At 38.9% G+C, this 27,627-nt stretch overlaps 1 protein-coding gene across 2 annotated transcripts; it reads right to left on the reverse strand.

The window, feature by feature from the left end:
• Positions 1–725: 725 nt before the first annotated feature.
• txk (TXK tyrosine kinase) lies at positions 726–27,627 on the reverse strand. Of its 2 annotated transcripts, XM_007892717.2 has the most exons (15): positions 27,348–27,627; positions 17,538–17,586; positions 17,323–17,407; positions 16,587–16,792; positions 14,738–14,803; positions 13,938–13,992; positions 13,553–13,632; positions 12,208–12,332; positions 11,896–11,970; positions 10,867–11,038; positions 8,440–8,656; positions 7,679–7,743; positions 6,000–6,118; positions 2,672–2,829; positions 726–849 (listed from the first exon to the last, which is right to left on the reverse strand). In XM_007892717.2, the coding sequence occupies exons 1-15, from the start codon at positions 27,361–27,363 to the stop codon at positions 775–777; spliced, it is 1,563 nt and encodes a 520-aa protein (XP_007890908.1). In that variant the 5' UTR covers positions 27,364–27,627; the 3' UTR covers positions 726–774. The 2 variants fall into 2 exon arrangements, with proteins under 2 accessions (XP_007890908.1, XP_007890909.1); XM_007892718.1 differs by lacking the exon at positions 27,348–27,627 and having other exon boundaries at positions 17,323–17,402; positions 17,538–17,549.

Consider the following 27,627-nt stretch of genomic DNA (forward strand, 5'->3'; position numbering starts at 1 on the left):
AGACCAAACCATTGTGGTCACATCAGCCCATAGATGCTTAGATGATAAATCACTAAATGGAAAGTACTATGAATACTCTTACCCATTAATCTATTTTATATAGGACTGTTACTTTATTTTTAAGAACTTTCAAAGAAATTCTACCTTTTCCACCTCTGTGACCGACTGCAACCCTACCACCCTGGTCGTTCCCTCCACTCAACTAACCGGCCTGATTCATGTCCACACCTGACCCACAGCAGTGGGTGAGCTACCAAACATTTTGCTGTCCTTTGGATGAGACGTCAGCATACTCAGGTGGACGTTAAAGATCCCGTCCGAAAAGAGAAGGGAGTTTGTCTCAGTGTCCTGGTTAACAATCCCCTGGATAAAATTGATCATTGACGTCATAGTTGTTTGGGGGCCAGGGGGCGGGGTTGTTGGGTGCAAATTGGGAGCGTCAGCATTATAGGCTCCACAGCAGTTTAAAGAGAAGATCCAGCATTATTCCAATCACAAGATGAGCGACAAAATACAGTCACTAATGGGAATCCTGCAGTAACTGATGTTGCATCACAGCTGACCTGTGGGATTGTACCTCTCACATTGCCAGTTACCCGCAAGAATCTTCAATAGAGTCTCTGAGCCACTAAGTCATAGTCTTTTTTGGCTCCACTGTTTCTCATTTTTACAAGATGTGATGAGCAAATGTGAACAGGTGAAACATCAGCAGAAGAATTTGCGAGCATTTTTTTGTACAATATCATTGCGTGGTCTGAAAATATAGGACATCTGTTACTGATATTCAGTCCCTGTAATCTCTTTGATTAAATCCAACAGCTCGTCAAAACCGGGACGTCCATCTGGTTTCTGAAAATAAATACCAAAATTATCATTTAGATAACCAATCCTTCAAAATATTAATTACCGATATTCAAAGAGTTTCTTCTGCCTGCCTAGTATACAATAAAAATTTGAACCATGTGACCAAAGTATAGGGAATCAAATGTAATGAGGCTCTGTAACACACACTCTGAGTCAAACTGATAAGGAGTCCTGTAGCATATTGGTTAGAGCACTCGATTCCTGTGTGGGGTGAAATGGTAGGCATGTTTCTGTACTCCACAGGCCTCTATTTATATAGCAATAGGTAGGAGCCAAGTAGTTAGTCGATTGGTGGATCGCTTTTCCAGCGGTATTAATCCCTTCAAAAATAATAAAATAAATAAAATAATAATTTGATCACTCAATCCATGACTGTTTGTGGGACACTGCTGTGCGCAATTGGCTGTCACGTTTCACCCACAGAGTATACAGTCAATTCACTTTACAATATATTCTGCAAAGCGCTTTGAGACATCTTAAAGACATGATAAAGCACTATATCAAATACAAGGATTGTTATTATTATGAATATGTGCAGGATGTTCGCATTTTATGGCAGTGGCACTTTCTATCTACTAGAGCTATTTCTTCTGTGAAAATTAGTTTGAAGATAAGATTAAGTTTAAATGTTCTAAACCCACACCACAAGACAACAGACTAATGAGCACTCATCCTGTGTGCAGCTGCACTGTAACCTAACCACAAAGCAATAGAGGTGAACTGCCAAATCTATTCATTTTCTCTCCCCAATGACACAGTTGATAATACGATTGCTTAGATTGATAGTCCTCGGTGTGATATTCAGTCTGTTACCTGATCTCAGAAGAGGAAGTAGTGGAGCATTACAATTTCATCATTGTCCATACTGTCCTTTGGTACCCAATACAATGCAAATTTATATTGATATAGTGCCTTCACCCAGACAAACGTTTTGCCTCAGTGAGGATTGGCAGGCTCTTTGATCCAGGTGGACATCATAGTTGGGCCCAATCCTGTCCTCTCCAAAACATGCAGACGTGTACATTTTTCAGCAGTAGGTCACTGGCTAATGAGTAGGAGCAGACCTGCAAGGTATTTTTCACTTTCCTAGCCCCGGGCAGTGAAGCCAATTATAGGTCTAATCCCAGCCCTCGCTGAGATCAGATAACTCAGCACAGATTGTGATTCCGCAAAACCTCTGCTTTGTATGGTCTATTACTGCACAGGGCAAGTACACACCTTTATCCTTTAGAATGAATCATTGGGTTATCTCCAAATGCTGCAAACATCAGTTTGTCTCAGTTGAAAGCATTCTCGTCTATAGGTCAAAGGGTTTGGGATTCAAGCCTCACATAAAGCTTATAAACTAAACAGTCTAAGATGATAATTCAACCCAGTGCAGGGAAAGCAATGCATAGATCATTGTTGGCCAGAACTTTGGCAGAAGGTTGGGATTAATAGATTTATGTCTTAAATTTACCGGTTTGGTCATATTTTAAGTAATTGGCTGAAGAAAGAGGCTGCTGTCCTTTGGGTGAGATGTTAAACCAAGGTTCCCTCAGCCTGTTCAAAGCTGATGTTAAAAATCACTATTTGAAGAGAGGTGGGAGCTCTGCGAGATTCTGTCAATAATGATCAAGATAAATTGGTCATTCACTTCAGGTGTGTTGGTGGGGCATTGGTGTGTGCAAATTAATTAACCTACAAATACAGTTTGTGCTACAAATACAATTAACTTCAAAGTGCTTTGATTGATGTCAACATTATAGGTACTATATTAAATTCAAAGATTTATGTTATATAAGTAGAAAATGCCATAGCAACAAACCTCATGCCAGCAGCTGTACATGATTTGATAGACCAGGCGAGATGCCTGGGATGGTCTGTAGAGCCTCTCACCTCGAGAAATCTCATCAACGACTTCAGCATTTGATTTGTTCTCAAAAGGCATTCTGCCCTCAGTAAAAACTTCCCACATCAACACACCTGAAGAAAAAGAGAAAAGAGGCACAGGGATTAATATAGAAATAGTCTCTTTACATCCTCCTGGTTTGAAGTGTGGAAATATATTTCCATATGTAACTGAATTAGGAGTGGATGATTATTCCATTGTTACAAGAATAGGATTCAGGCTTATTGGATTTAGATGTAGATTTATTGAAGGAATATTATGTCCCTTTTGCTTTCCTCAGATGTGAACAGGCTTCAGATGGTTGAGCAACAGATAGGAGATCATTTGCAATCCTACCACATTTTGTTCTAACTTCTATATGTTTTCTGTGACGTGATGGAACACATTTGGATTCTGATCCTCAATCTCCTGTAAAGTTTGCAGCATGCCTGTGAGATGTGGAAAACAATCCAGATACTGTTTCCGTTCCTTGATTGTGTTCTTTGTTTGCAATTGTCCAGCGAGGAGACTTCTCACAGCGATAGCTCAGAATGGCTAATGTTTTTGAAATCAAACGTGTTGTCTTGCAGACCTTTTTTTTTTACACAGATTTGGCTTCATATCTCTCAAAAGAGAGGCTTTGTTTTCAAATTGGTCATTCTTGGGGAGTAAACTTCAATATAACGCCAATCAGGTGTGATTTCAAGAGGAAGAATTGTGCTGCTTCACATCAGAAGGCACAAATTACCAATACAACCTTGAGTGTTCAAAAATAGGAGAGCAGAAATGACGTCAATTACATAGAATGTGACTAAATCAGTCAATATAGCAGTAAATTTAAACCCTAAACCTATTAATCCCAACCCTCCTTTTCAGCCTCACAAGTCAGAGATGTTCTGTGATGTTCTATGATTCCAGTGTCTGTGAACCATTTCTACACTATTGGACATATCAGCTAAACATTGTTTTGAGATTTAACTACTGTGCTCCTTTCCAAATTGGACATGACAAGATATTTATGGGCATGGAGCAAGCAGATAGTGTTGGAATTAGTTCAAGTAATCTAGCATGAAGAATTCTTCCCTTTGATAAACAAAGTCTTATTTTTTTTAAATTGGTCAGCTGGATGTCTGACAAATGAAAATCCATCACAACGCTTAAGAGTATCCAAACCAACTGAGATTGCCAGGATCCCTACTACACATGCAAATCTCAGAGATAGATCGTTGGAATGGAATGCACACTCTCTCCCTGAACGGACACATCCTGCCCACCTAATTCATTTGTAAGATGTGCATTGCACATGATTAAGGGACAAAATGTACCCGTACAATAATGAGGTGGTAATGATCAGATAAGGTACAGGATTTTTCAAGTAATCTTCAAGACTGTTGTTGCTATGGATTTAACATAGTACAACTCGTGATTATACAGGGCTTTCAAATGTTTTATTCAATGTCAAAAAAGCACTTTTGCCATTCATAACATTTTATCTATTTGAAATACCACAATCTTTCTGCTATACGTCTTTATTAACAACCACAATGTCCTATATTTAATTTCGATCCCCTTGTGGGAAATAGAATGAGTCAGCTTGATGGTCTAAAATTTTATTCAGACAGAAACTAAGCCAAGTTCAAATAAGGGTAGAGGGAATGTTAAGAGAAACCTGATCTGAGTTTATGATTTTAAAAAGTTCAAAGATAAAATTTGACACTGTTTGAAATAAGAACTGTGAAATCTAACACAAATTAAACTTATAACATAATCGATGCAAATCTCAATTCATTGGTAATGTAATACTGTAATGTGATACTGTAGTTAAGTGTACAATCTGTGTGGGAGGGAGGAGAGGAAAGATGAGGGGGATGAATGGAACACACCTTTGAGGTGTGAAATTGCCCCCAGTCTTTCTCTGTTATTTTGCATAGTCTGAATTTGGAAGCTTTTTTTTAAAAAAGAACTTCAGAAACTGACTTCCAAATTAAGACTGAATTTAAGAATTTATCACAATCCTGCATAATCTTACATTTAAGGCAAAATGGTCTAACCCTCTAAGATTTGATGAAATATTGCTTCAATGATGTCTTGTCAGAGTTTTCACAGCTTGTGTGAAATTTTCTGAAGGGAGCATTTTTTTAAAAAAATGTGAGAACTCAAAACTAGCCTTTGTATATTTGGACAATGAAAGGTAAACAAGCATTTTTTTATTTTGCTAGTTTTGCCTCAATGATAAATATTAGCTAGATTATTTTTAATTAATATAGATAAACTAGACATCAGGAAAAAATAATAATATAATAATAATCCTTGCATTTGATATAGTGCCTTTATCTTCGAGATGTCTCAAAGCACTTCACAGAATATATTGTAAAGTGAATTGACTGTATATTTTGTGCTCGGAGGATGGGATGGAGGAAGTATATTTAGTTGAGAACTAATTTTAGCCTCGGCTCCAATCATTATAATCTTTATTAACAAATAAGAGTGTACTGAGCAGAGTGGAAATATTAATACCATGACTGAGTCACTGAAACAGACTTGGTTGTCTGTGACCACACCACAAAGAGCACTGAGCTCTAAATTGCAGGGATGGACATATTACTTCAGAGACTGACACCGTACTGAACATTATTTACTCATGATTCTAATATTCTGATTCCAAATTAGCCTCAGGTTCAGGTTAATTTTAATCAAACAAATATGGGCTGATTTAAATCTGAATGAGAATGCTATGAGGCTATTTAGCCTTTCTCCCTACCCTCTCATTAGTGAAACAGGACCTTCGTTTTAAATAAATTCAGGAAGTAATAATAATAATAATCCTTGCATTTGCATTTGCATCTTCTAGATGTGTCAAAGCGCTTCACAGAATAGACTATAAAGTGAATTGACTGCATATTTGTGGACAAAATGCGGCAGCCAATTGCGCACAGCAGTGTCCCACAAACAGTCGCGGATTGAAATGACCAATTTATTCTTTTTTTTGAGGGATTATTATCAGACGTGTGGAATAAGGAAACTTGCCCAAGGTTTCACCCTGCGGTGAGTTAACGCCAAATTCGGGTTTTAAAAGAGTGTGAGAGGAATGTAATATTGTAGGAGACAAGCAGTGCAGGAAACTATACAATGCATTTTGATTTCAGCAGTGATGCTGCAGAGAGAAGTGTTTTAAAGCAGAATTTCTGAAGCTTTGTATTTTGCAGACATACAATGTGCGAACATTGATATAATGAATTCATCAGCTGACTGCAAACCATCTTACCAAAGGACCACACATCCGATTTGCTGCTGAATTTAGAAAAATGAAACACCTCAGGAGGCGACCACTTCACAGGAAATTTGGAACCCGTAGAGCTGGTGTACTCATCATCAAGCACATACCTGGACAGCACACACAATGACAAATAAACAAACTCCTTAAAAAATGTAATAATAATAATCCTAACATTTGATACATATACATGTCCTCAACTTGAAAACCCTCCATGGTCTTGCTCCACCCTACCGCTGCGACCCAGAACCCTACCAACCTGTTTGCTCCCTCCGCTCAGCGGGCACTATCCTGCTCCATGGCCCCCGCCCTGCACGCTCCACCATCGGAGGTCGGCATTTAGCTTTTCTACCCCACCCTCTGGACCTCAATCCCAGAGCACCTCCATCTTGCCCGTCCAAGGCCCATCTCAAACCTTCCTCTTCGACTGCACTTTTTGGTCATCTTCCCACCACCGCCACCACCTTTGCCCTCCACCCCACTTGACTCCAGCCTGTGGCTCGGCTGCAAACCTTTGACTGTCCAGTGCCTTAGGATGTCCTCCTGACGTGAAAGGTGTGATATAAATGCAATTTGTTGTTGTTATTGTTGTTGATATAGCTCCGTTCACAACCAATTTTAAATGCAAATTGAGAAAGTAAATCCAGACCAATGCTTTCAGATATACCAAGGCAAAGGATAAGTCAACAGGGAACATTTGTTTAGATAAAGGGTAATTGATGACTGGAACAAGTCAATCAGAATGATGGTTTTGGCTGGGACACTGGACACATTTAGAAACAGCTTGATGCTGTGATGGGAGGACAATTCAGAGTGGGTATTGTGGAAGGATGAGATCAAATATCTTCATCAGAGCTTCTCTTGTGACCTTTAAACTTCCAGTCAGAGAGATGGTAGCTTTACACTGAGTATTTTGTTCAGCAAAAAGTCACAGTCACGCTAACTGTTGATCGAGGGTGCAACCGGATTTATAGACATCAGCTTGAAAACAATGTCAAAGGAAGGTGTTCACTTCTGGCACATCTGGGTAATTCCTATTTGATATTTTGGGAATCTCCATATTCAAGTTGCTATATTTAATGTTAGACCCCATGACCAGATTTAAGTTTCAAAATAATTTCATTTTGCAGTTGATGTCCAATGATTAGGCTTTAATGTTTGACATTTGCAGACACTCTTGAGGCTTGGAACCCAAACTTGGTGAAACCCAGACTAACCACTAACAGGAAATATTTTTTATGACATGCATTCTACACTTGCTTAGAAATAGGACACTATATTATATGAACTTTCTCATAAAGTCAGACATCAATACCCGGATGAACCTTAACGTTCTTCACCAAAATGTTAACAAAGGGTAAAAGTCAAAAGTTTGTTCACAACACTGAGGTTCATCACAAAACAATTGTTAAAAATAACCATTTTTTTTTATCCCTATGTTGCAGCCATTCAACATAAGGAGACCCTGCTTGCCTCCCCCAAAGGAGGATAGTCAACAACAACAACAACTTGCATTTATATAGTGCTCCTCACACAGGGTAGCATCCCAGATTGCTTTCTCAATTGCATTTAATCACTAGTTAGTCATTCAACACAATGACAATAAATTCACTGATGTTCACTATCCTCAAATGGTAACAACCAAAATCCAGGCGGGTGGCAAGACCTACCTTGTCATTCCAAAATCAGATACTTTCACCATATTCTTCTCAGTCACCAAACAGTTTCTGGCAGCCTAGTTATAAACCAAAGAACAGAATTATGATTAATACTAAACTGGATATCAGACAATGGATTATTGATAGAGGATTGTTTGGTTTCTCAGGACCATAAGTATGGGTCTGAAGTCTTCCTGGAACACCTCGTAATTAAGCAATAATGATGGTTACTATTACGCACGGGCATTTCCCTTGACTGGTGGATGAAACTCTCTCTCTCCTTCACCCGTAAAGCAGGACTGTTGATCTGTGCAGACCAATGTACAGCAATTTCTAGCTGAAAAGACTTTAATGGCAATCTTTAATTTCATTCTCCAGAACATAGGAACTTAGGAATTGCTAGACAAAAAAAGACCAAAGTCCATCTAGTCCGTCTTCTACCATCCTGGTAGTCGCATGCTACAATATGGTTATTATTATTACAATTATTAGAAATTGAGGGATGTTCAATCCCAAAACAGTATAGGACAAAAATTATCATAAATTCAGTCCTTATGATAATTATCACATCACACACCATAATCTTTCCAGTGTTACATGTTCTAGGGTTATACACATCTCATTTGAAAAGACTGCGATTTGTTTAGTCCTGGCTCAAGCACACCTTTGAGCTTAAACCTTGACACTTTTGAGCTTAAACCTCTGAGATGCATTGTTACAATTATCTCTGGTGAGTTTATAATACCAAGTGATGACTTTACAGGAATACTTACCAAGTCTCGGTGAATAAAATGGTTTTCCTCAAGGTAAGCCATCCCTTCGCACACATCCTCACAAATACTCAGTAAGGCATCCTTCTGAAGTCGGCCTTGTCTCTGGCGCAGATAGTTGAGCAGACAGCCATTCTCCATGAACTCAGTTACTATATAGATGGGTCTCTGCTGTGTACATACCCCATGAAGCTGAACCAAATTAGGGTGTGATAAATTCCTGGAGAAGAAAGTAGGGATTGATTTAGTTTCATACAGAGAAGCATGCATGGATTCTGGCCGTGCGAAAATGAATAAAATGGTGGAATATGTATAAGGAATGTTCAACTGGTTCTGGTTTGTAGCGTTGGACTGGTTTTATACAAACAGATTTAATAATCCTAATAATAATCCTTGCATTTGATTATACTGGCTTTCACCTCAGGAGCAGATCTCAAAGATGCTTCACAGGATTTACTGTAAACCGTAGTGACTAAATATTTTTTGTAGGTGAATGCAACAGCCAATTTGTGTACAGCAGTATCCCACAAACAGACAGTGACCAATTTCATCTGGGGTATGTTGGCCAGCACATCAAAAGAAACTCCCTTCTCTTTTCAAAAGGTGCCATGGAATCTTTAACATCAACCTGAACAGCCAGACAGGGCCTCATTTTAACATTTCATCTGAATGTGACCAATTATTGACCATATTTGGCTGATGTTATAAAAGGTTGAATAAATTTGTGTATGTTCATCACACTAGGTAAAAGTGACAATAAACACCAACACGGCAAGTTCTGAAAAGTGCTTAAACAAAGCAAAGTAATCAATTTAACCTATATATAGATGATATGTAAATATTTCAGTTCTAGTTCATGCTGTAAAGCCACAATAATCATTTTCTATGAAATGTAGCCTCACATTACTTCTCCATTTGTTGCTATTTCTTTACATTTTCTTTTGAAATTACCACTGTAAAACACGCTTACTCGTATTTAATTTGTGATATTCACACAGTACGTTGAAAGGACTAATTGTGACTTCTGGTTTCAAATATTACAATTTGTCTGTGTGAGTGAATCATCCTTATATGGGGATGGTAGAGCGATCCAGTGGAAGGGGGCATAATAATAATAAGCCTAACATTTGGAGCACATCCCAAAACGCTTTGTAGGTTATACTACAAAGTGTTGTGTGGGTGTGTTTTTTTTGAGCAGCCAAGTTGCGTACAGCAAAGTCCCACAATTTTATTTGGGGGGATTGTTGCTGAGGACACCAGGAGAAACTCCCTTCTCTTTCCGAATAGTGTCATGGGATCTTTATCATCCACTTGATCAGGCAGCCAGGACCTTGGTTTAATGCCTTATCCAAAGGGCAGCAAAGCCATAAAGTCCAATCTAGGACAGTCAGACCTGAGGTCAGGAAGCATCTTTATAATCAGGAAGCGTTAGATAATTATTTGGGGAGGACAAGTTTGCAGGGGAGAGAGCGGGGCAGTGGGATTGAATTGGATAGCTCTGTTCAAAGAGCCGGCACAGAGACGATGGACCGAATGGCCTCCTTCTGTGCTGCATAATTCTATGATTCTACAATCTCTTCGGCCCCAGAAAGAATCTACCCTGGAAAGCTGTAATCAATAGACACAGACACAAATACTGTACTTGGACAGTAGAAGTGTTAAGGAATAATAATAATAATCCTTGCATTTGATATAGCGCTTTTCACGTCGGGAAGACGTCCCAAAGCGCTTTACAGAACACACTGTAAAGTGAATTGACTGTATATTTGTGGGCGAACGCGGCAGCCAATTGCGCAGAGCAATGTCCCACAAACAGTCGTAGATTGAAAATTACCAATTTATTATTGTTTTTGGTTTTGGAGGGATTATTATTAGGCTCTGTGTGGAGTAAGGAAACTTGCCCAAGGTTTCGCCCTCTGCCTGGAATTGAACTCAGGTCTCTCGCTTGCAAAGTGAGTGCTCTAACCACTGGGCTACAGGACTCCACGAATATGATGAAAAGGCAGGGCATTGGGATTAAAATATCTGACAAGACCTAATAAACTGGTGGAACATGCTTGATGGGCCTAATGGCCTATTCCTATCCCTGTGATCCTATGTTTCTAATTTGAGATATTGGCTATCACGTTTTGCCCACAAAATATGGTCAATCCACTTTACAGTATATTCTGTAAAGCGCTTTGAGATGTCTCCACAATGTGATATATCAAATGCTCGGATTATTATTATTGTCGTTATTACTTTTATATTCACAATTATTTGTTTTGTAAATATCACAAGTTAGATAGCTTTTGATAATCACAGCTAGAAGTCTCAATTAGCACATCCAAAACAGTTTGCAAATTTCACAGATTAAATCTCATTATGTTTAACACAAGGACACATACAATTCATGCATAAGGTGGGAAGCAATAACCCAATAATACTTACATCATGATCTTAGCTTCCTCGATAAAGTCCTCCTCTGACATTGCACCTTCGTAAACTGTTTTGATTGCTACTTTATGCTTAGCTCTAAACTTCCCTAAACGCACCACCCCAAACTGTCCACTTCCCAGCTGCTTCATGAAGGTCAGGTCAGATGGGTTAATCTCCCATTTTTCTGTTCAAACAAAAAGGATGTTAAAAAGTCCATCTAGAATCATTCTGGTCACACTCTTAATAATTCTTTGAGTATAATATTGCAATAATATAGCTTTCAGTATAATATTGGTTAGTATGTGTGAAAAGAAAAGGCCAAGAAAAATTAGAATAAAAAATCTTTGGGAAGACTTTACATGTACTCTTGACATTTGAATAGGAGTTGGTCATTTGAGTCCTAAAGCTCAGTGGTCAGAGCACTCGCCTCGCAAGCAAGTGACTTAGGTTCAAATCCCAGCAGGGTGAAAGATTGGGCAAGTTTCCTTACTCCACATGCCTCTGTTTACCCAGTAGTAAGTAGGAATCCGGTTCTTAGTCGATTGGCAGATCGCTTTTCCGGGAGTACCATGTAACATGTTATTAAGCTATGGCAACTCTTTATAATTTTAGTCCCATTTCCCCTCTCTTTCACTAAATCCCTTAACACCCTTACTTCCCAAGTATCTATCATTCTCCTATTAAATACATTGATATCAGAAAATTTAGGAAAGTGAATTTATCTCAAGAGTGAAAAACTGCTGATGATTTTAAGCAATATTACAAACAGAAGAAACTTCCATTGTAAACTTCAGAAAAGTTATACTGCTGGTTTAAGTTCCTTTCCAACTGTTTCAAAGTTGAATTTGCTCTTCCGAATTATTACTGAATTATAATTTGCCAACACAAAGAACTCAGTGTTTCTCCACATGCATCAGGCCTTTTTTGAGAAGCTTTCACATTTATCTCACACATATAGTTATTTAGACTCAGGACGATTGTATTAGGATTTGTGAGAAAATGCAATGAATGGTTAAACAAGAACTAAATATCATACTGTACCAAAACTGAAGCTGGCTGTAGCAGGAATGCATCTTCCCATTGGTCCAATAGGATATCGGAATCGTGTGACCAGACCTAAAAATGTTATAACATAATAGGAATAAATAAAAGTGATTGTGACCACATCAACCACAACTCCAACAACAACAAATCACATTTATGTAGCGTCTTTCATGTCGGGAAGAAGAATATACATTTCATTCCATCATTTGCAGATCAAATATATAAAGTTTGTCATAGCGAAACTCAATTAGAAAACAAAATATTTTGATTTCAAATATTAGGATAAAATTATAATGCACCACTCCATACCTCCTGCATTGTGCTGATGGTAGTCAATAAGCTCAGGAATGGTGTCAAATAGGTGTTTTTCCGCTACGTAGTATTTTGTCTGTTTCTGTTTTATATGGTAATGCCTGATCCCTCGATTCTGATCTCTGGAGGCACATAACACAAAAGCCATTAGGGTTAAATATAAATCAGCTTACTTCAACTACTATACGCCTTCTTCACTCTGCCTCAAAGCTCCTGGACTGTCTCTCTTCTCTCTGGACAGCCAAAATAGTTGAGAGAAAATAAACTGACATGATATCATCAATGAGCATAGCCTTTGGGGTTTACAACAACAACAACATGCAGGGTAGTGTCCCAGAGCACTTAACAAGCGCTTAACAAGTTGACAAAGTGCTCCTCTTCAAAGCAGCAATGCTAATGGCACTTCACCCGCAACCCCTTTTACCTCCCCCACTTCACCCCACTCCCCCCCCCAACAGGTACCAACAGGTACCACGATGTTAACTACATTTTCTGCAGGGAGATTCATGTATATCACACCAACTCACAAGACTTCAATTCAAAGCAGATCTCGAGTCAGGGATCAAAGAGTTCAGAAATATTTAATCCAACAGAAACTCTGCTCCTGAGTTAGCTTCTTTCAGACACACAGAGTTGAGTTACTGCGGGTTCATGGTAGTGATATGATCTAATCATTACAAATTATTTGTAAATTCTGTTGCACATTTCATGTTTTTGATCCCATTGAAGATTGACTCTTTGGATGGTAAATTTATTGGGAGTTCACTAATCCTTGCCTAGCTTAAGCAAATATATTGCTTAAATGTTGTTATATTGATAATATTGCATTTTGTATAGTACATATTTGACCATCGAGATGTCTCAAAGTGCTTCACAGGAGATAGAATAAAGTGGATTGACTGTATATTTTGAGGGCAAAAGTATAAGTGATATTAGTAATAAACGTATATAAGTTACAGTAGGGACTTTGAGCTCATTATTTTGGCTGACACAACAGTACAGTTATGGGGGAGCACTGTATTGTCAGATGTATCATCCTTCAGATAAAACTTTAAACCAAGGTCCCATTTGCCTTTCAAGTTAAAGATCTCATGGCACTATTCGAAAAGATAAGGGGGGTTTCTCCTGCTGTCCTCGCTAACAAACCCCAACATAAAATGGGGTCTTTCATGGCTATTTGTGGGACACTGTGTGCAATTTGGCAGCTGCAGTGGCCTGCAAATAACAATCAGTGCACTTTACAGTAAATCCTGTGAACACTTTGAGATGTTATGATGATATGATAAGGTACTATAATAAATGCAAGAATTATTGTTATTCACTAACCAACATCCTTACTTACCCTCCAGCTTTGGTGTAAACAGACACTGTATACATCCCATGCTGGCTGGAGTCCCTCACAATAAAGGCTCCTTCTTTAGCCTGGAAGAAAAAAATACATAAATATCTAATTTATCATAGATACATTGTTTCCAAACCTATTAAAGATTATTAAAGATATTTTACTCTTGCAATTATTTAAGACCAGTTTATAAAAAGATCTTGTCAACATCTAGTATAAGAGAACTAACTGACCTATACTGTCCTTTTTGCTTTTGTTACATATGTTTAATGTAATTATTGCAGTTCATTTCCTTAAACTTGACATCTTTGCAAAACTAATTGAAGAGCTTTGAAAAGCAGTTGACTATACATCAGTATAGATTTAAGATTTATATCTAGGTTACCTCCTGCCGAAGAAGGTTTTCTGCTTTGGCCCTTGTTATATTTTTGCAAAACCACCTGGAGAAAAAAACAAAGTTTTTTTATTAAACTAATTTCTTTACTTGCATTAATCAATTCTGTGGGATGAAAGTAAGATATGCTGTAATTTCCAGCTGTATAAGCCCTTAGTCAATGACCTGCTAAGGAAATAGGTGTCAGCTTGGTTCATTCAGTTGAATTTTTGCCTCTGGGTCGGAAGATTGTGGGTTTTATCAGGATTTGTTGGGACACCATCTCGTCTCACACTTGAGTGCAGTACTGAGAGAGCGTTGGATTGTCCGAGGTACTGTCCTTCCATTAAGATATTAAACTAAAGTCCTGTCTACCTGTTGAGGAATTCTCCAAAATTCTATACCATTATTCAAAATGAGAAAGGAGTTTCTCTCAGTACCTTGGCCGACAATCTTCCAGGGAGATCAAAAGCACGGTTGAAGAGGAGGGTCTTGAGATGGGTCTTGAAGGTGGCAAGGGAGGGGCCAAGGCAGAGGGACTGCGGGATGGAGTTCCAACGGGTGAGGGCAGAATGGCAGAAGGCCCTCCCGCCAATAGTGGGGAAAGCGAGGCGGGGACGTGAAGCAGGCTAGAGCCCGCTAATGGAACAAGTAGCACAAATAGGACGCAATGCATGCTTTTGAGGGGCAAAATGCATTATCACCCTGAACTAGACACTCAAACAGGAATCATTTAATTGTCAAGATTAGCTATTCTTCTTGGATAACAGCGCTATTAGTGTGCATGAAAACAAGTCAGATAATGAACTTACTCAAATGCCTGGATATTGTTAGATTTCTTCTCTGTGACATAGTTGCTTGGGATGAATCCTTCATTTCTGAAAAAAGGGTCAAATACTTTTATTTATGCCTGTAAATCTGCCAAGAAACTCAAAGTAACAAATTTGATAAATGAACACAATAGAGGCAGAAAGAAAAACAAGATTAGAATAAAGTAGATGAGTCAACCAGCTCAGAACCAAGTGAAGGAAAATCGGGACTAGTGAAATGGGTTACAGGGTACTGTGCCTTCTTATGTTCCTAAAATGGGCTCATGATTTAGTAAAGCTTGGAGTATCCATTTGGAGCAGTCAACATAGACCATTATTGCTTACTCAAGGAAAGGCAGCAATTGGCACCGGTCAAACAAAAATGCCTATTGGAGGAACCATTCAGCATGATTAATCATAAAATAGCCACCTAAGGAAAGATTCGCTATTCTTCTAAATCCCGAGGTAAGGATTGAGCAAAAACTGGATCATCCACTGAGGGGAGGAGGTCAACGACTAAGGATACACTAAATGGTACTAGTCAGCATCTGTACAGGGCCCAGCATGTCCATCAGGAGATATTATTTGGAATGAAAGAGGATTGCCATTTTACTGTGGGATGAAACAGCTATGATCATTTTGATTCAAATCACACTGACTATTCAAAAACAAGCAATCCCCTTTCATTCCATTAATAGTATTTGCAAGTATTCCAACTATTAATTATTCTCCCAGTCATAACTCTTTCACAACACATTGACCCCATTTTTCCCAATATACACTAAGCCTGTGGGTTTGTGCTACTACTTTTAGTTTCAATACTGCTTACTCAGGATAATTCCTAATGGACATGCTGGGCCCTGTACAGATGCTGACTAGTACCATTTAGTGTATCCTTAGTCCTTGACCTCCTCCCCTCAGTGGATGTTCCAGTTTTTGCTCAATCTTTATCTCAGGAGGTACTTTATGACTTAATTATTATGACATACAGTAGTACCACATGAAAATGAATAGCTATAGCACAGCAAGATGACACTGTGAACAATCATACTGAACAGCAGCATTAGTGCTCCATAAATTTTATAAATATTGCTTTGGGTAGGTGGACAGACCAATATTTGGATTCATTCTAAGTTCAATATAAATATTGCCTTTGAATTCAACAATTATATAACAGCAGTTATGTTAGGAAAAAGTGCTGTATAATAGCATTCCTAATAACAATTTAAGTGCAAATGCAAGGATTATTTAACAATTTAATAAAACAATAATATTACAATCCTCAAGATAAAATTTACTTCATGTCTATTGTGGGACTTTGTTGTGAGTAAATTGGCTGTCACGTTTGCCTACAAATATAGAAATCTTTGACCCTCTTTGAGAAGCTCTCAATGGTAAAAGGTACTATATCAAATTTAATGATTTTTATTAATATTTATCCTATAAGACTATTTACTTCCATGCTGAAGTTGTTTCAAAACTATGTATGATCTTGTTTCTACATCAACAACAAATTACATTTGTATAGCGCCTTTCATGTCCGGAGGATGTCCCAAAGCGCTTATTATTATTATTACATCTACAATAATGTAGATATTGCAGCTGCAATATCTGTTTATTGTAGATACAGATCTACAAATCCATGTCATTCTTAAGTGCTTTTTCCAGTTTGAACTGGGTGTATGGATTTCATTGAATTGACTCTGCATAACTGATGAGACTTGTATTGAGATGATACTAACAGAATCTGTTTTCCCAAATACCCGTCGCAACTCAAACATTGCATCAAATATTATTTCATGAACTACTATATGGTAAAAAGTTAAAAAAATGCAGAAAATATGGTTCCTACCCATGCTTGTCTCTTGCTTTCCACCAGTGGGGGTCACACTTCTGAAGTATTGTGTATTCCTCGTATTTCCTTAGATTTAACACAGTATCTTCCTGGGCAAAGAAATCATACACTGCTATAACCTTAAGATCCCCTTCCTCATCTTCATTATCTGGTGGAGGCGGTGGTGGTTTCCTTCTTGATGGGGCTATCCCATACCTGTTTGGCTGAACGGGGGAAAAAGTTGCTTAGTACCTGGATCAATAATGCAATATTCATAAACAGGATTTAAGTCACTAACTATAACTTTCAGCTTGCAGGTTTCAGACTGTGAGTTTCTCAAACTGTGAAAGCCATGACAGCAACTTCCACAAAAAGGCTGATGAGTAAAACATTGTTTGAAAGTTGCCAGCATTTCTCTCGCCGGCCTTTGCCAGTTTAGGACTTGCAACTTAGGGGTTGCAGATGTGCTGAATTCCAAAATAAATATGATGTTAGTGTTTAACAGCTCTTAAACGGATGAGGTGCAGGACTTTACCTTGCATGAATGCAGCGTAACTGTCAATTTGAATTTAAATAAGAATAATATTTTCATACCGCGTGACGGTGTGAACGTTACGACTGTTGATGTTTTAATTAACAGCTGAAATATACAGCCTGTAAATGTCTAAGTTGTTGACCACGGGTGTTACATCTCACTAAAATGACCAAAAGACACTGTTATACAATAAACGTGCAGTTAGAACACATCACCTACTCGATATTGATATGATGGCAGGCGTTCGCTCAAGGAATATTCGTCCATTGCATCATTATTTAGACTCATTTCGGTCGCCACTGCTCTGCAATTTAAAACAAAGCAAACAGTGTTGAGCATAACATTGAGAGTATAGACACAGTCTGCATAGTTTCACTTAAAGTAAATGAATGCATTTCAGGGGAACATGACAATCATAACAAAAACAAACTTACCGGTTTTGAAGTGAGCAGCAACAGCAAAACACCGACTGCATTGTGTGGTCTGTAAAGGAAGAAATTTAAAAATAACCATTATTCATAATATGGATTAAACGTTCCCTCAGACACTTCTGAAATATCCAGGTGCCTGAGAATATTTGGGTGTACTAAGTTAATTTTATAGGGCATCCTTTCTTCCTGATACTATAGCCCCATTGTTCAGTGTCATTCTGACTCAATCGCTTTTGGCTCAGAGGTTTGTTGGTTCAAGCCCTGTGTTGGTACATTAAGTTTCCAGTCTAGATTGACACTCCAGTGCAGATTGGGGAGTGTTACATTATTGGAGGAGCTGTCCTTCACATGAGATGTTAAACTTGGGTTCTGTCTGCTTGTTCAAACAAATAAATAAACAAACAAATTCCACTTATATGCTAAAACAGAAGTCGCTGGGAACACTCAGCAGGTCAGGCAGCATCTATGGAGAAAGGAAAGCGAGTCAACATTTTGGGTCCATGACCCTTCATCAGAACTGGGGCATGTTGGGAGGGAGAGGCTTTTAAGGGCTAACAGACAGGGGGGAGGTAGGGCAAGGAAGACAAAGGTAAATATCCATTTACATAGTGTCTTTCACGTCAGGAGAATATCCCAAGGCACTGAACAGTTGAGAGTTTGCACCTGAGCTGGGGTTCAGGAGGGGTGGGGGGCAAGTGGGGTTTTGGGAAGATGACCGAATGTGTGGTCCAAGAATAAGCTGTTGAGTTGGACCTTGAAAGAGGCAAGGGAAGGAGCAAGGCAAAGGGACTCCAGGATGGACTTCTAGAGAGTGGGAGCGGATAGGTTGAAGGCCCGAAAGACGATGGTATAGCATACAGGGTAGGGGATGTTCAGTTGCTTTTAAAGATCCTAAGTCACTCTTTAACAATGTCCTGGCCAACAATCCTCCACATAAACTGATCATTCACCTGAAAGCTGAATTTGTGTGCAAATTGGCTGCCATATTTGGCTAAAACATACGATAAACATACGTGGAGTCCTGTAGCTCAGTGGTTAGAGCACTCGCTTTGCAAGCGAGAGACCTGAGTTCAATTCCAGGCAGGGCGAACCCATGGGCAAGTTTCCTTACTCCATACACCTAATAATAATCCCTCCAAAACCAAAAACAATTATGAATTGGTCATTTTCAATCTACGACTGTTTGTGGGACATTGCTGTGCGCAATTGGCTGCCGCGTTCGCCCACAAATATACAGTCAATTCACTTTACAGTGTGTTCTGTGAAGCGCTTTGGGACATCCTCCCGACGTGAAAAGCGCTATATCAAATGCAAGGATTATTATTATTATTAAACTCCTTTGAGACACTTTAACAATATAAGGTACCATATCATATACAACAATTATTATTATTATTACTATTATAATACGTTATAATGTTAAACATCCTATAACCCTATTCAAAAAGAAAAGCAAGAACAGAAATTGGAATTGGCTTTGGTATTAAAAGCAGGCAAATGTTCTGGCCTGCAGCAGGGGGAACCTATGTGTAATGATAATAATTCTTGTGTTTGCTATAGCAATGCTTAAATCAAAGATCTTTACAGTAAGTGTGTATTTGTAGTCAAACACAGCAACCAATTTCCCTACAGGAAGGGGTAAATGAATAATTTATCTGGAGGATTGCTGGCCAGCTCACCAAGAGACTTTTCTTCTCTGTTTGAACAGTGTAATGGGTTATTTAAAACAGATAGGATGTCAGTTTGATGTCTCATCCAAGAGACACTACTTTGAGAATGCAGCACTCCCCGAATACTGTACTGGACTATCAAATTAGAGCTTCCTTGAACGCACAATCTTCTGACCCAAAGACTGCTATCAAGTGCTACTTGATACCTGCTGAGACAAGCTGACAACTACAAGCTGATATAGCAGTCTTGTGCTCACTGCCTAGTAGCCAAATATATCATTGGAACCATCTCTACACGTGCAACTGTTTTAACAATCCTGCAGCAACTGTTTTAACAATCCTGTTGGTCCTGTGCTAATGTAGATCTTAGAACCACGGCATAGACCATAGCTCTGTAACACATGTACATCACTGGTTACAAAACAGATGTCAAGCCTTGTGCTATTTTCATGCCCTTCTTTTAAACCAAATAAGGTTATTACGCAGAATTACAAAGAATGTTGCAGCACAGAAGCAGGCCATTCATTCCAACTTGTTTGTGCCGGTGTTTACATTCTACATGAAGCTCCACACCTCCCAATCCCATTTCCCATACCCTGGGTGGGTATAATAAAATGAATAGATCAATGGGCTGAAAGATCTTCCTCATCTGAACCTCTCCTATGGTATTGTGAAATACTTACATGATATCCCTTGAGGTAGTGTATGGGAGGCAAGTATTTTATTGTCAAGCCATTTATTCACTCACAAAATATACAGTCAATTCACTTTACAGTACATCTTGTGAAGTGTTTTGGGATGTTGTAACGGTGTGATAAAGTGCAATATCTAATGCAAGGATTATTATTATAGATTGCTATGCCATAAGCACGTCAGTCAAACATCAAGTAACATATAAGATGATGAAGTATTATGTTGATGGCAATAACCTTTGTCCTTGATCCCTGAATTTAACATTGCTTATCCAAAATACTGTCCATTGGCTACAGATAATTTAAATTATAGTTTAGGGATTACTGCTCTGAAGTAACTTCGATAAATCAATTATTACAATATATTCTGTGAAGCTCTTTGAGATGTCCAGAAGACGTAATAAAGTGCAATATCAAATGCAAGGATTATTATTATTATTTGCCAAGGAAACCACCTCATTTTATTTGTTTGGTTGTTTTGTGTCACCTTTTCAACAGTAAGGTTTTTTTTGAGTTTCATACTTTAACATATGTCCATTTAGGAAATAAAAGTGATTCTCTAATTCTTTTCATTGTTGTTAACCATAAAATTAGGGGTACTTGTAATTCCCTTTATAGAAATAGGTTTACACATGGTTAGCCCAAACCCGCAAATTGGACATGAGAATGTTAATGTTTACTTTCACCATCTTAAAGATAAAATATTTTCCCTTCATGTAATTTTAGATTACGAGTACAATTAAGAGTCAACTTACTTATCAATGGTGTTGATTCATGCAGATGAAAATAAAAACAATGCAACATAGATATTCTGAATAGATTCCAGTCCAGGAAATCCCTTGATAAATAGAAGATAAATACATTCCCATCCGTAGTCCTCCACAGGCAAGTCTTTAACACTTGTGAAAGAAATAACCAAGGAAATAACCAGGTCCTGTAGTCAATGCCATGTGCTGACTTTTAGTATTGTTAATGTTTCAGGATTATTGTCCATGTTGTGCTAAGTCACAACAACAAAAAGGAAACCATACATCTATGTGAAAGACCAGCTAGCAGATATGAGCGTAGAGCAATGGCTCTAAGGAAAGCCCAAATTTGGATCTTCGTCTTGACTGATATCCGCTGCTTGTGGTTTCTCTCAAGACTAAGTTGGTTAGTCAGCCAAGTCACCTGAGGGAGTGGAAGGACTTCCTTTGTACTACTCTGGCCTGCTTAGTGGGTTAGCTCAGGAACTGGTCAGTGGCTGAGTCAATTCATCTGAATGTAGAGAACTAATCCAGAGGGAGAAAAGAATAACATGACAGTCACATTACTGACCGAAGTCCAGAATGGAGATTAGGAAAAATGTTTTCACACAGAGAGTGGTAGGAGTGTGGAATTCTCTGTTTCAGTCAGTTGTTGGGGTGGTAACCCATGTGGACCTTTCATAGAAAGAATGGACATATTGTTAAGAGGGAATAAAATTGAGGATATGCAGTGGTGGAGGGGCTGGGGCAGGGTGGGGTAGTGGTGGGGGGGGGGGGAGATATGGGACTAGGCATAAGATCTAGGATAGATTCTCATGTGGAATATAAACATCAGCCAAACTGGATGGGCTGAATGGCCTGTTTCTGAGCTGTACCTTCTGTGAATCTATAAAACCCATAGAAGAGTTCTGAGACTTAGCATAACTGAATTTATTGGGAGGTCTCTAGCAGTCTCCTGCCAAACCAAACCCTACATGATGATTATCCATAATCTTACAATTCTGAATGCTCACTTAAATATGTTTAGACACTAAGATAGTTTCACCTTTTAATTGTATGTACACCAATTTAATTGGTGTACAAGATATTAATTTGAGCAAATGCCTCATTCATAGAGATAAAATGTTTAGCTCCTTGTGACTGTTATTAAGGAGGAGACTGTCAAGGTATAAAAGGAAAGCAGTTGGCAAGTTGAACTTCTTGTTGGTAAACTGGGATGCCATTTGCTCAAGAATTCATTATGGTCAATTTAAAGAAAGCCTTTGAAGACCTAAAGATGAATAGTATATATTTAGCTACAGAACCGTAAAGACCTCCACATTTTAGTTATGAAGCATCAGCATCAATATGCTGGATAAAGATTTCTATTTATAACTGGGGTTGTAGGCGGTGTCATATTACTTTGTTGCAGTTCATTAATGGAACATTAAGATTCAGGGTAAAATTCAAAGATATGCAGATTGTGCGAAACACATTGATAGGTCATGTGATGGGAAATATGTTGCTTCGTTGAACCTGGCAACCTTTCGATCAGAGAACCAATGCTGAGAAATACCACACAACATTTTTTTCCACAGCTGCAAAATGGTGTTTTATTTTTGAATCAGGCATTTACAATCCCACTCACAACATTACACCTAGGCCCAACCTAAGGGTGACTAAAGCTATGGTTGAAGAGATTGCTTTCCAGGAGACCTACTAACAGCAGGCATAGGTATTGTACTAGTTGACAGAGGCTAAATACCATAGGACAGGTGTCAACCTGTCTCAATTAATGGCACTCTCACTTCTGAGTCAGAAGATTATGAGTTCAAGTCCCATGTTAGGACTTTGAATGCACAGTCAAGGTTGTCACTCTAATGCAGTGCTAGAGGAGTACTTCATTGTCAGACCTGCTGTCTTTCGGATGAGATGTTAATCAAAATCACACCTGTCTGTCCAGGTGGGCATTAAAGACTCCATGGTACTGTTCAAAAAGAGAAAGGAGTTTCTCCTGGTGTCCTGTCCAACAAACCCCACAAGTAAGATTGGTCATTTACTTCATGGCAGTTTGTGGGACACTTGTGGAAATTGGCTGCCATATTTGTCCATAAAACATAAAGTCACTGCACTTCACAATATATCTTGTGAAGTGCTGTGGGATGTCCTCCTGACTTGAAAGGTACTATACCAAATGCAAGGATAATTGATTGATGGTACTAGAGGGCATAGTTACTGAAGGCTCTGCCTCCAATGGCAGCGATTTAGAAGTTTAAAATAATAGAAACTTGAGGTACTAGTTGACACCTGGTGTACACGGAGCAATATTCCAATAAAAGGTAAAAAACAGTCAGTTGTTCTCAGGAGAGAATTAAAGAGTGAAAAATTAAACCATTTGTGAGTTGTTTTTAATTAAAATATTTTGTTAAACTCTGCATTCCTCTTAATCCGGTTGTTGCCAAGTTCCATTTGTTCCATCTCCCAATGGATAAATGCCCTCACCCTCACCTAGAAATCCTTCCACACTCCACTATCTTCTTATCTTTCTGATCTCCTCCTACCCCACTTTTGCTCACTCCCACTGCTCAGCAAACTCAGGCTTGCTGCATGTCCCCACCCTCTCCATAACACCATCAGTACCTGAGCCTTCAGATACTACACCACAAATCTCTAGAACTCCCTCCCTCTCCGTCTCATCCCCTCTCTGTCCTTAAGCCTTGCCTTAAAACCTATAACCACGCCTATGGCCATTTCTTTGTCTCCCTTGCTCAGTGTTGGACCCCATGTTTGTACAGTCCTCAGAGACCTTATTACACATGAAGAAGCTGTATAAATGCAAGTTGTTGATGTTAAAACATTGAAGGAGAAAGTACTTTAAATTACTTTGTGCCTTTCAATCAGTTTTCTTTTGTCAGAATTGTTTTTAATTAGCTGTGCTACACAAAAAAAAAGTTTCCCTTCCTTTTTCTTTCCTCTCTTTTACATATCTATAGTATGTATTATTCAGAGTCTCATTTCATATCCTGTCACTTAATTTTCTCTGAGGAAGTGGTCTATGTCCACTTGACACTTCCTACCATCAGCCTAGATGTAATTGGAAACTCATCGTATGTGTGGGGGTAACTGTGAACATTGAACTGCGTCCAAACACAAGTCCATTAACACGTTACATCATCAGTGGCAACTCATTTAACATGTTTTCAATGGTTCTCTTGTGCGCACAAGTTTTTGGAATCAGTTCTGTAATCTGAATTCCTGAGAACATATAACAGCACACAGACACCAGCACCAAATTATACAAAGACCAGAAAATGGTGAGTGGAAAGGTGCATCTGTGGCTGTTTATTTTACTCAATATCAGTATCTGACATTTGAGAGTTTATTATTTTTACTTATTATTTTTACATTATGTCAGCCGAGAGGCTGATGTAAAATGCATCTGTAAAATGTAATAGAGAGAACAAATAGTCTGTGACATGGTCACATGCCTCTTGTGGAGAAGATGATGCGGCTTTTGAGCGCAGTATGAGCACCCGAATAGAAAGAGACCCAGCAGTGAGAGCAAGGCACGAAGGAAATGCAGCACACTGACCATGGACGCAGGAACCCTCACTCCTGGGTATCAATATTTCTTGAATTCTGCCATAAATCAAGAAATATTCAATCAAGAAAAAAACTGAAAACACTACCGTTCGAACACAGACTTACATTGATTCGTCCAAATGTTGGGGGGTGGGGGGGGGGTGGGGGGGGGGGCACTTCCTGGCAGCCCCCTGGGCGACTTCTAGCCTGCGGATCATAGGTTGGCAACTACTGATATAAACCAGAGTGGTCCAACCATTGTCCTGCTGGAGCCCAAAACATCAGCAGGCCACATAAGCAATATTTTTGTGTTTCTCTTCCAGAAACATAACAATTACATATTGTAGAAAGGACATCTCAATCGCTCAACACTGCTGGCTGGGTGGGAGCCAAGGGAGGAGGGGTGGGGAAGGGAAAAGATGACCGAAAGTGCAGTCAAAGAGTTAGGTCTTGACGTGCTTTGATATAGTGGAGGGAGGGAGAGAGTCTGAGGGTTTTTGGGAAGGGAGCTTCAGACAGAGGAGGCAAATTGGCAATGGTGGGGCGGATGGGGTGAGGGGGACATGAAGCAAGCTGGTGTTTGCTGGGCAAAGGGAATGGCTGGATTGGGGATATCTCAGAGATAGGGTGGGAATGAAGGCCGTAGAGGAGTTTCTCACTGGGGAAAGAGGGAGCTTGCTGTGAGGAACGCACATCAGGTTGCTGAGAGTCTGTCTTCAGTCTTCCCCATGGTGGCCAACGGAGGCTCCGATCATCCGTCCTGACAGTGAACCACAAAACATTGTCCTCAGTTCCCCTCTCCCTCATGCTCTCTCACTCGCTGCTTCTCTCTCTCCCTCTTCCTTATGCGCTCTCTCTCTCTCCATCTCTGTCAATGAATGACTTTCTCTCCCCTTCTCTCTCTCTCAATCATGCTTCCCTCTCTTTCTCAATCACTCTCTCTCTCACACACTCTCTCCCTCTTTCACAAACCCTCTTTCTCTTTCAATTACTCTCTCTCACTCCCCCTCTTTCACACCCTCTGGAAAAAATTATTCTGTTCTATAATTCCTTTAGGACTTTAGTCATAATTTAAAATAGAGCTCAGACTGATAACCAGTCTGCCATTTAAGGTCAAGTAGCATCAACAGCAACATTAGATGGATGTTCAAAGATCTTCACACAGATGGCAGAGAACCCGAGGTGAGGTGGGGAAAGGTGGGTGGGGGGGGAAGAGAAAGCGGGGAGATCTGAAATGGGGGAGGGGGAGAAAGTTGGTTGAAAGCACAGTCGAACGCACAGTCAAAGAGGTAGGTCTTGACGGGTTTTGAATGCCAACTGAGAGGGAAGGTAGAGGGACTAGTAGTAGATGGAATGCCAAAAGTGGGGACCAAGTGTCTGAAATGATGGTGGACTGGGGAGCCAGGGGAGCTAAGTGAGGATGGGAAAGCGGGCTTGAGGAACCTGGTGCGAGAGACGACACAGGCAAGGACAACTGAAAAATACCGTACCATAGAATTACTATGATATATAATTTCTAATTCTGTGTCATAATTGAAGTTTGCAATTGCAACATTGTGAGATGCAATTGAAACCTACACATTTCTATCAATATTATCAAGGCAGGAAATAGAGCATGTGTATGAAAACCTCGAGCAGTACCGGAAACTCCTGTCTTCCTGTCTTTAGTATATGCATCACATCTGTTACCCTCTCCACCTCAAAACAATTTTTACCTTATTAAACCAACCATTGCCACAGGAGGAAAAAGTACCAATATGTTCACGTTCTTCCTTGCAAGGGCCGATTTTGTCCAACTATTTTGTCCAAAAATAACAAAACCCTTCTCCTTGCACTAATACTTTCAGTAGATGTATTATTTTTTTCTTTTCAAAATTGCAAAAGTCACTGAGTGATCACCACAAACCTGATATTTACGTACATGTGCCTTATCATTCGAAAGAAATTGGAAAAAATGTGTGTACGTCTCAATCGGCTGCAGCAAATCAAGACATATTTGCATAAGTCAATATACAGTCAATTCACTTTACAGTATATTCTGTGAAGCGCTTTGAGACGTCTCGAAGACGTGATGAGGCGCTATATCAAATACAAAGATTACTATTATATGATGTGAACTCAGCAGGTCCTCACCCTCACCTAGAAATCCTACTGATATAAACCATTGTGTAAATAAATATATTCAAACAAACTAAAGTGTAATTAAAGAAATAGAACCATGGAAATCTATAGAACAGAAAGCATCTATTCCGTACATCGTGTCTGTGCTGGATCTTTTAGAAAGCAATCCTGTCAGTCCTTTTTCCCCATAGCCCTGTCGTTGATTCATTTTAGATATCTATCCTGTCCTCTTTTGAAAGCGAATATGGATTCTGCCTCAACCACCATTCCCAGTCGGTGATCCTATATGCTAACAACCCTCTGCATGAAAATTAATGGTGGATGTATTAAAAATGTTTTTAATACATTTCTACTCAAATATTTGAGTACTTAAAAAAAAATTGGGGATGTCAGTTTTTTTAACTTTCATTTCAATCTCAATATAAAACATTCATTTACAGGTATACAATCACTGTCCTTTACTGTAAACCATGTGAAGCACTTTGCTTTGCACTATTGCACCATGATAAAAGCGCGAGACATGTTTTAAATTTTTTTAAAACTTTGTTATATTAAAAAAAACTAATTCTTTTGTAGTATATCTTGGTGCCCTCTGCCATGTAATTAAGTTCAAATATTTGGGCCAGCAAAATTAAAATTGGAATTGTTTTAATATAAACGTAATATTGTATTACTTTATTGGTAGTAACAGACAGTATAATGGTTCATGTCTTTTGTTTTTCAGATAGCACACTTTGCGTAGAATCAATATTAATACAAGATTGAATTTGAAACATGTAGCATATTGTATGAAAAAGTGAATTACCAAACAATACTTATTTTAAACTAACATTAAGTTGTAAATGTTTTATTCACAAGAAACTTCAGATCGCACAAAACTAAAATTACCCATACAACGTTTTCAGCCTGCCCAATTCATAAAAAGGTGGTTTAACAACACATTCTAACTGTCACCATTTCAAGATTTCTATCAATGTAAAACACCAAATCTTTGCTTTAGATGAAAACTTTTAGTTTACTTACAGGTGGAAAGTGTCATCTTGTTTCTTTTGGTGCAGTTTAAACTATCCTTTTAAATGCTGAATACTGAACCCTTGCAGAATGATTCATTTGCAGACTTTCAAGTTTCTATCTGATAACTGATTTGAAGCGACATCACTCAGGATATGACGCACACATTATGGCCTGATCTGAACAGGTTGATTCAAAATATGAATTCTCTCACAGCAGAGACACCCACTATCGAATATGTTCAGTGAAAAATAGGTTTTACCTTTTCAATATCCCACTTCCAATGGCAGCT

The sequence above is a fragment of the Callorhinchus milii genome, unplaced genomic scaffold, assembly GCF_018977255.1.
Source record: "Callorhinchus milii isolate IMCB2004 unplaced genomic scaffold, IMCB_Cmil_1.0 Scaffold1, whole genome shotgun sequence".
NCBI lineage: Eukaryota > Metazoa > Chordata > Chondrichthyes > Chimaeriformes > Callorhinchidae > Callorhinchus > Callorhinchus milii.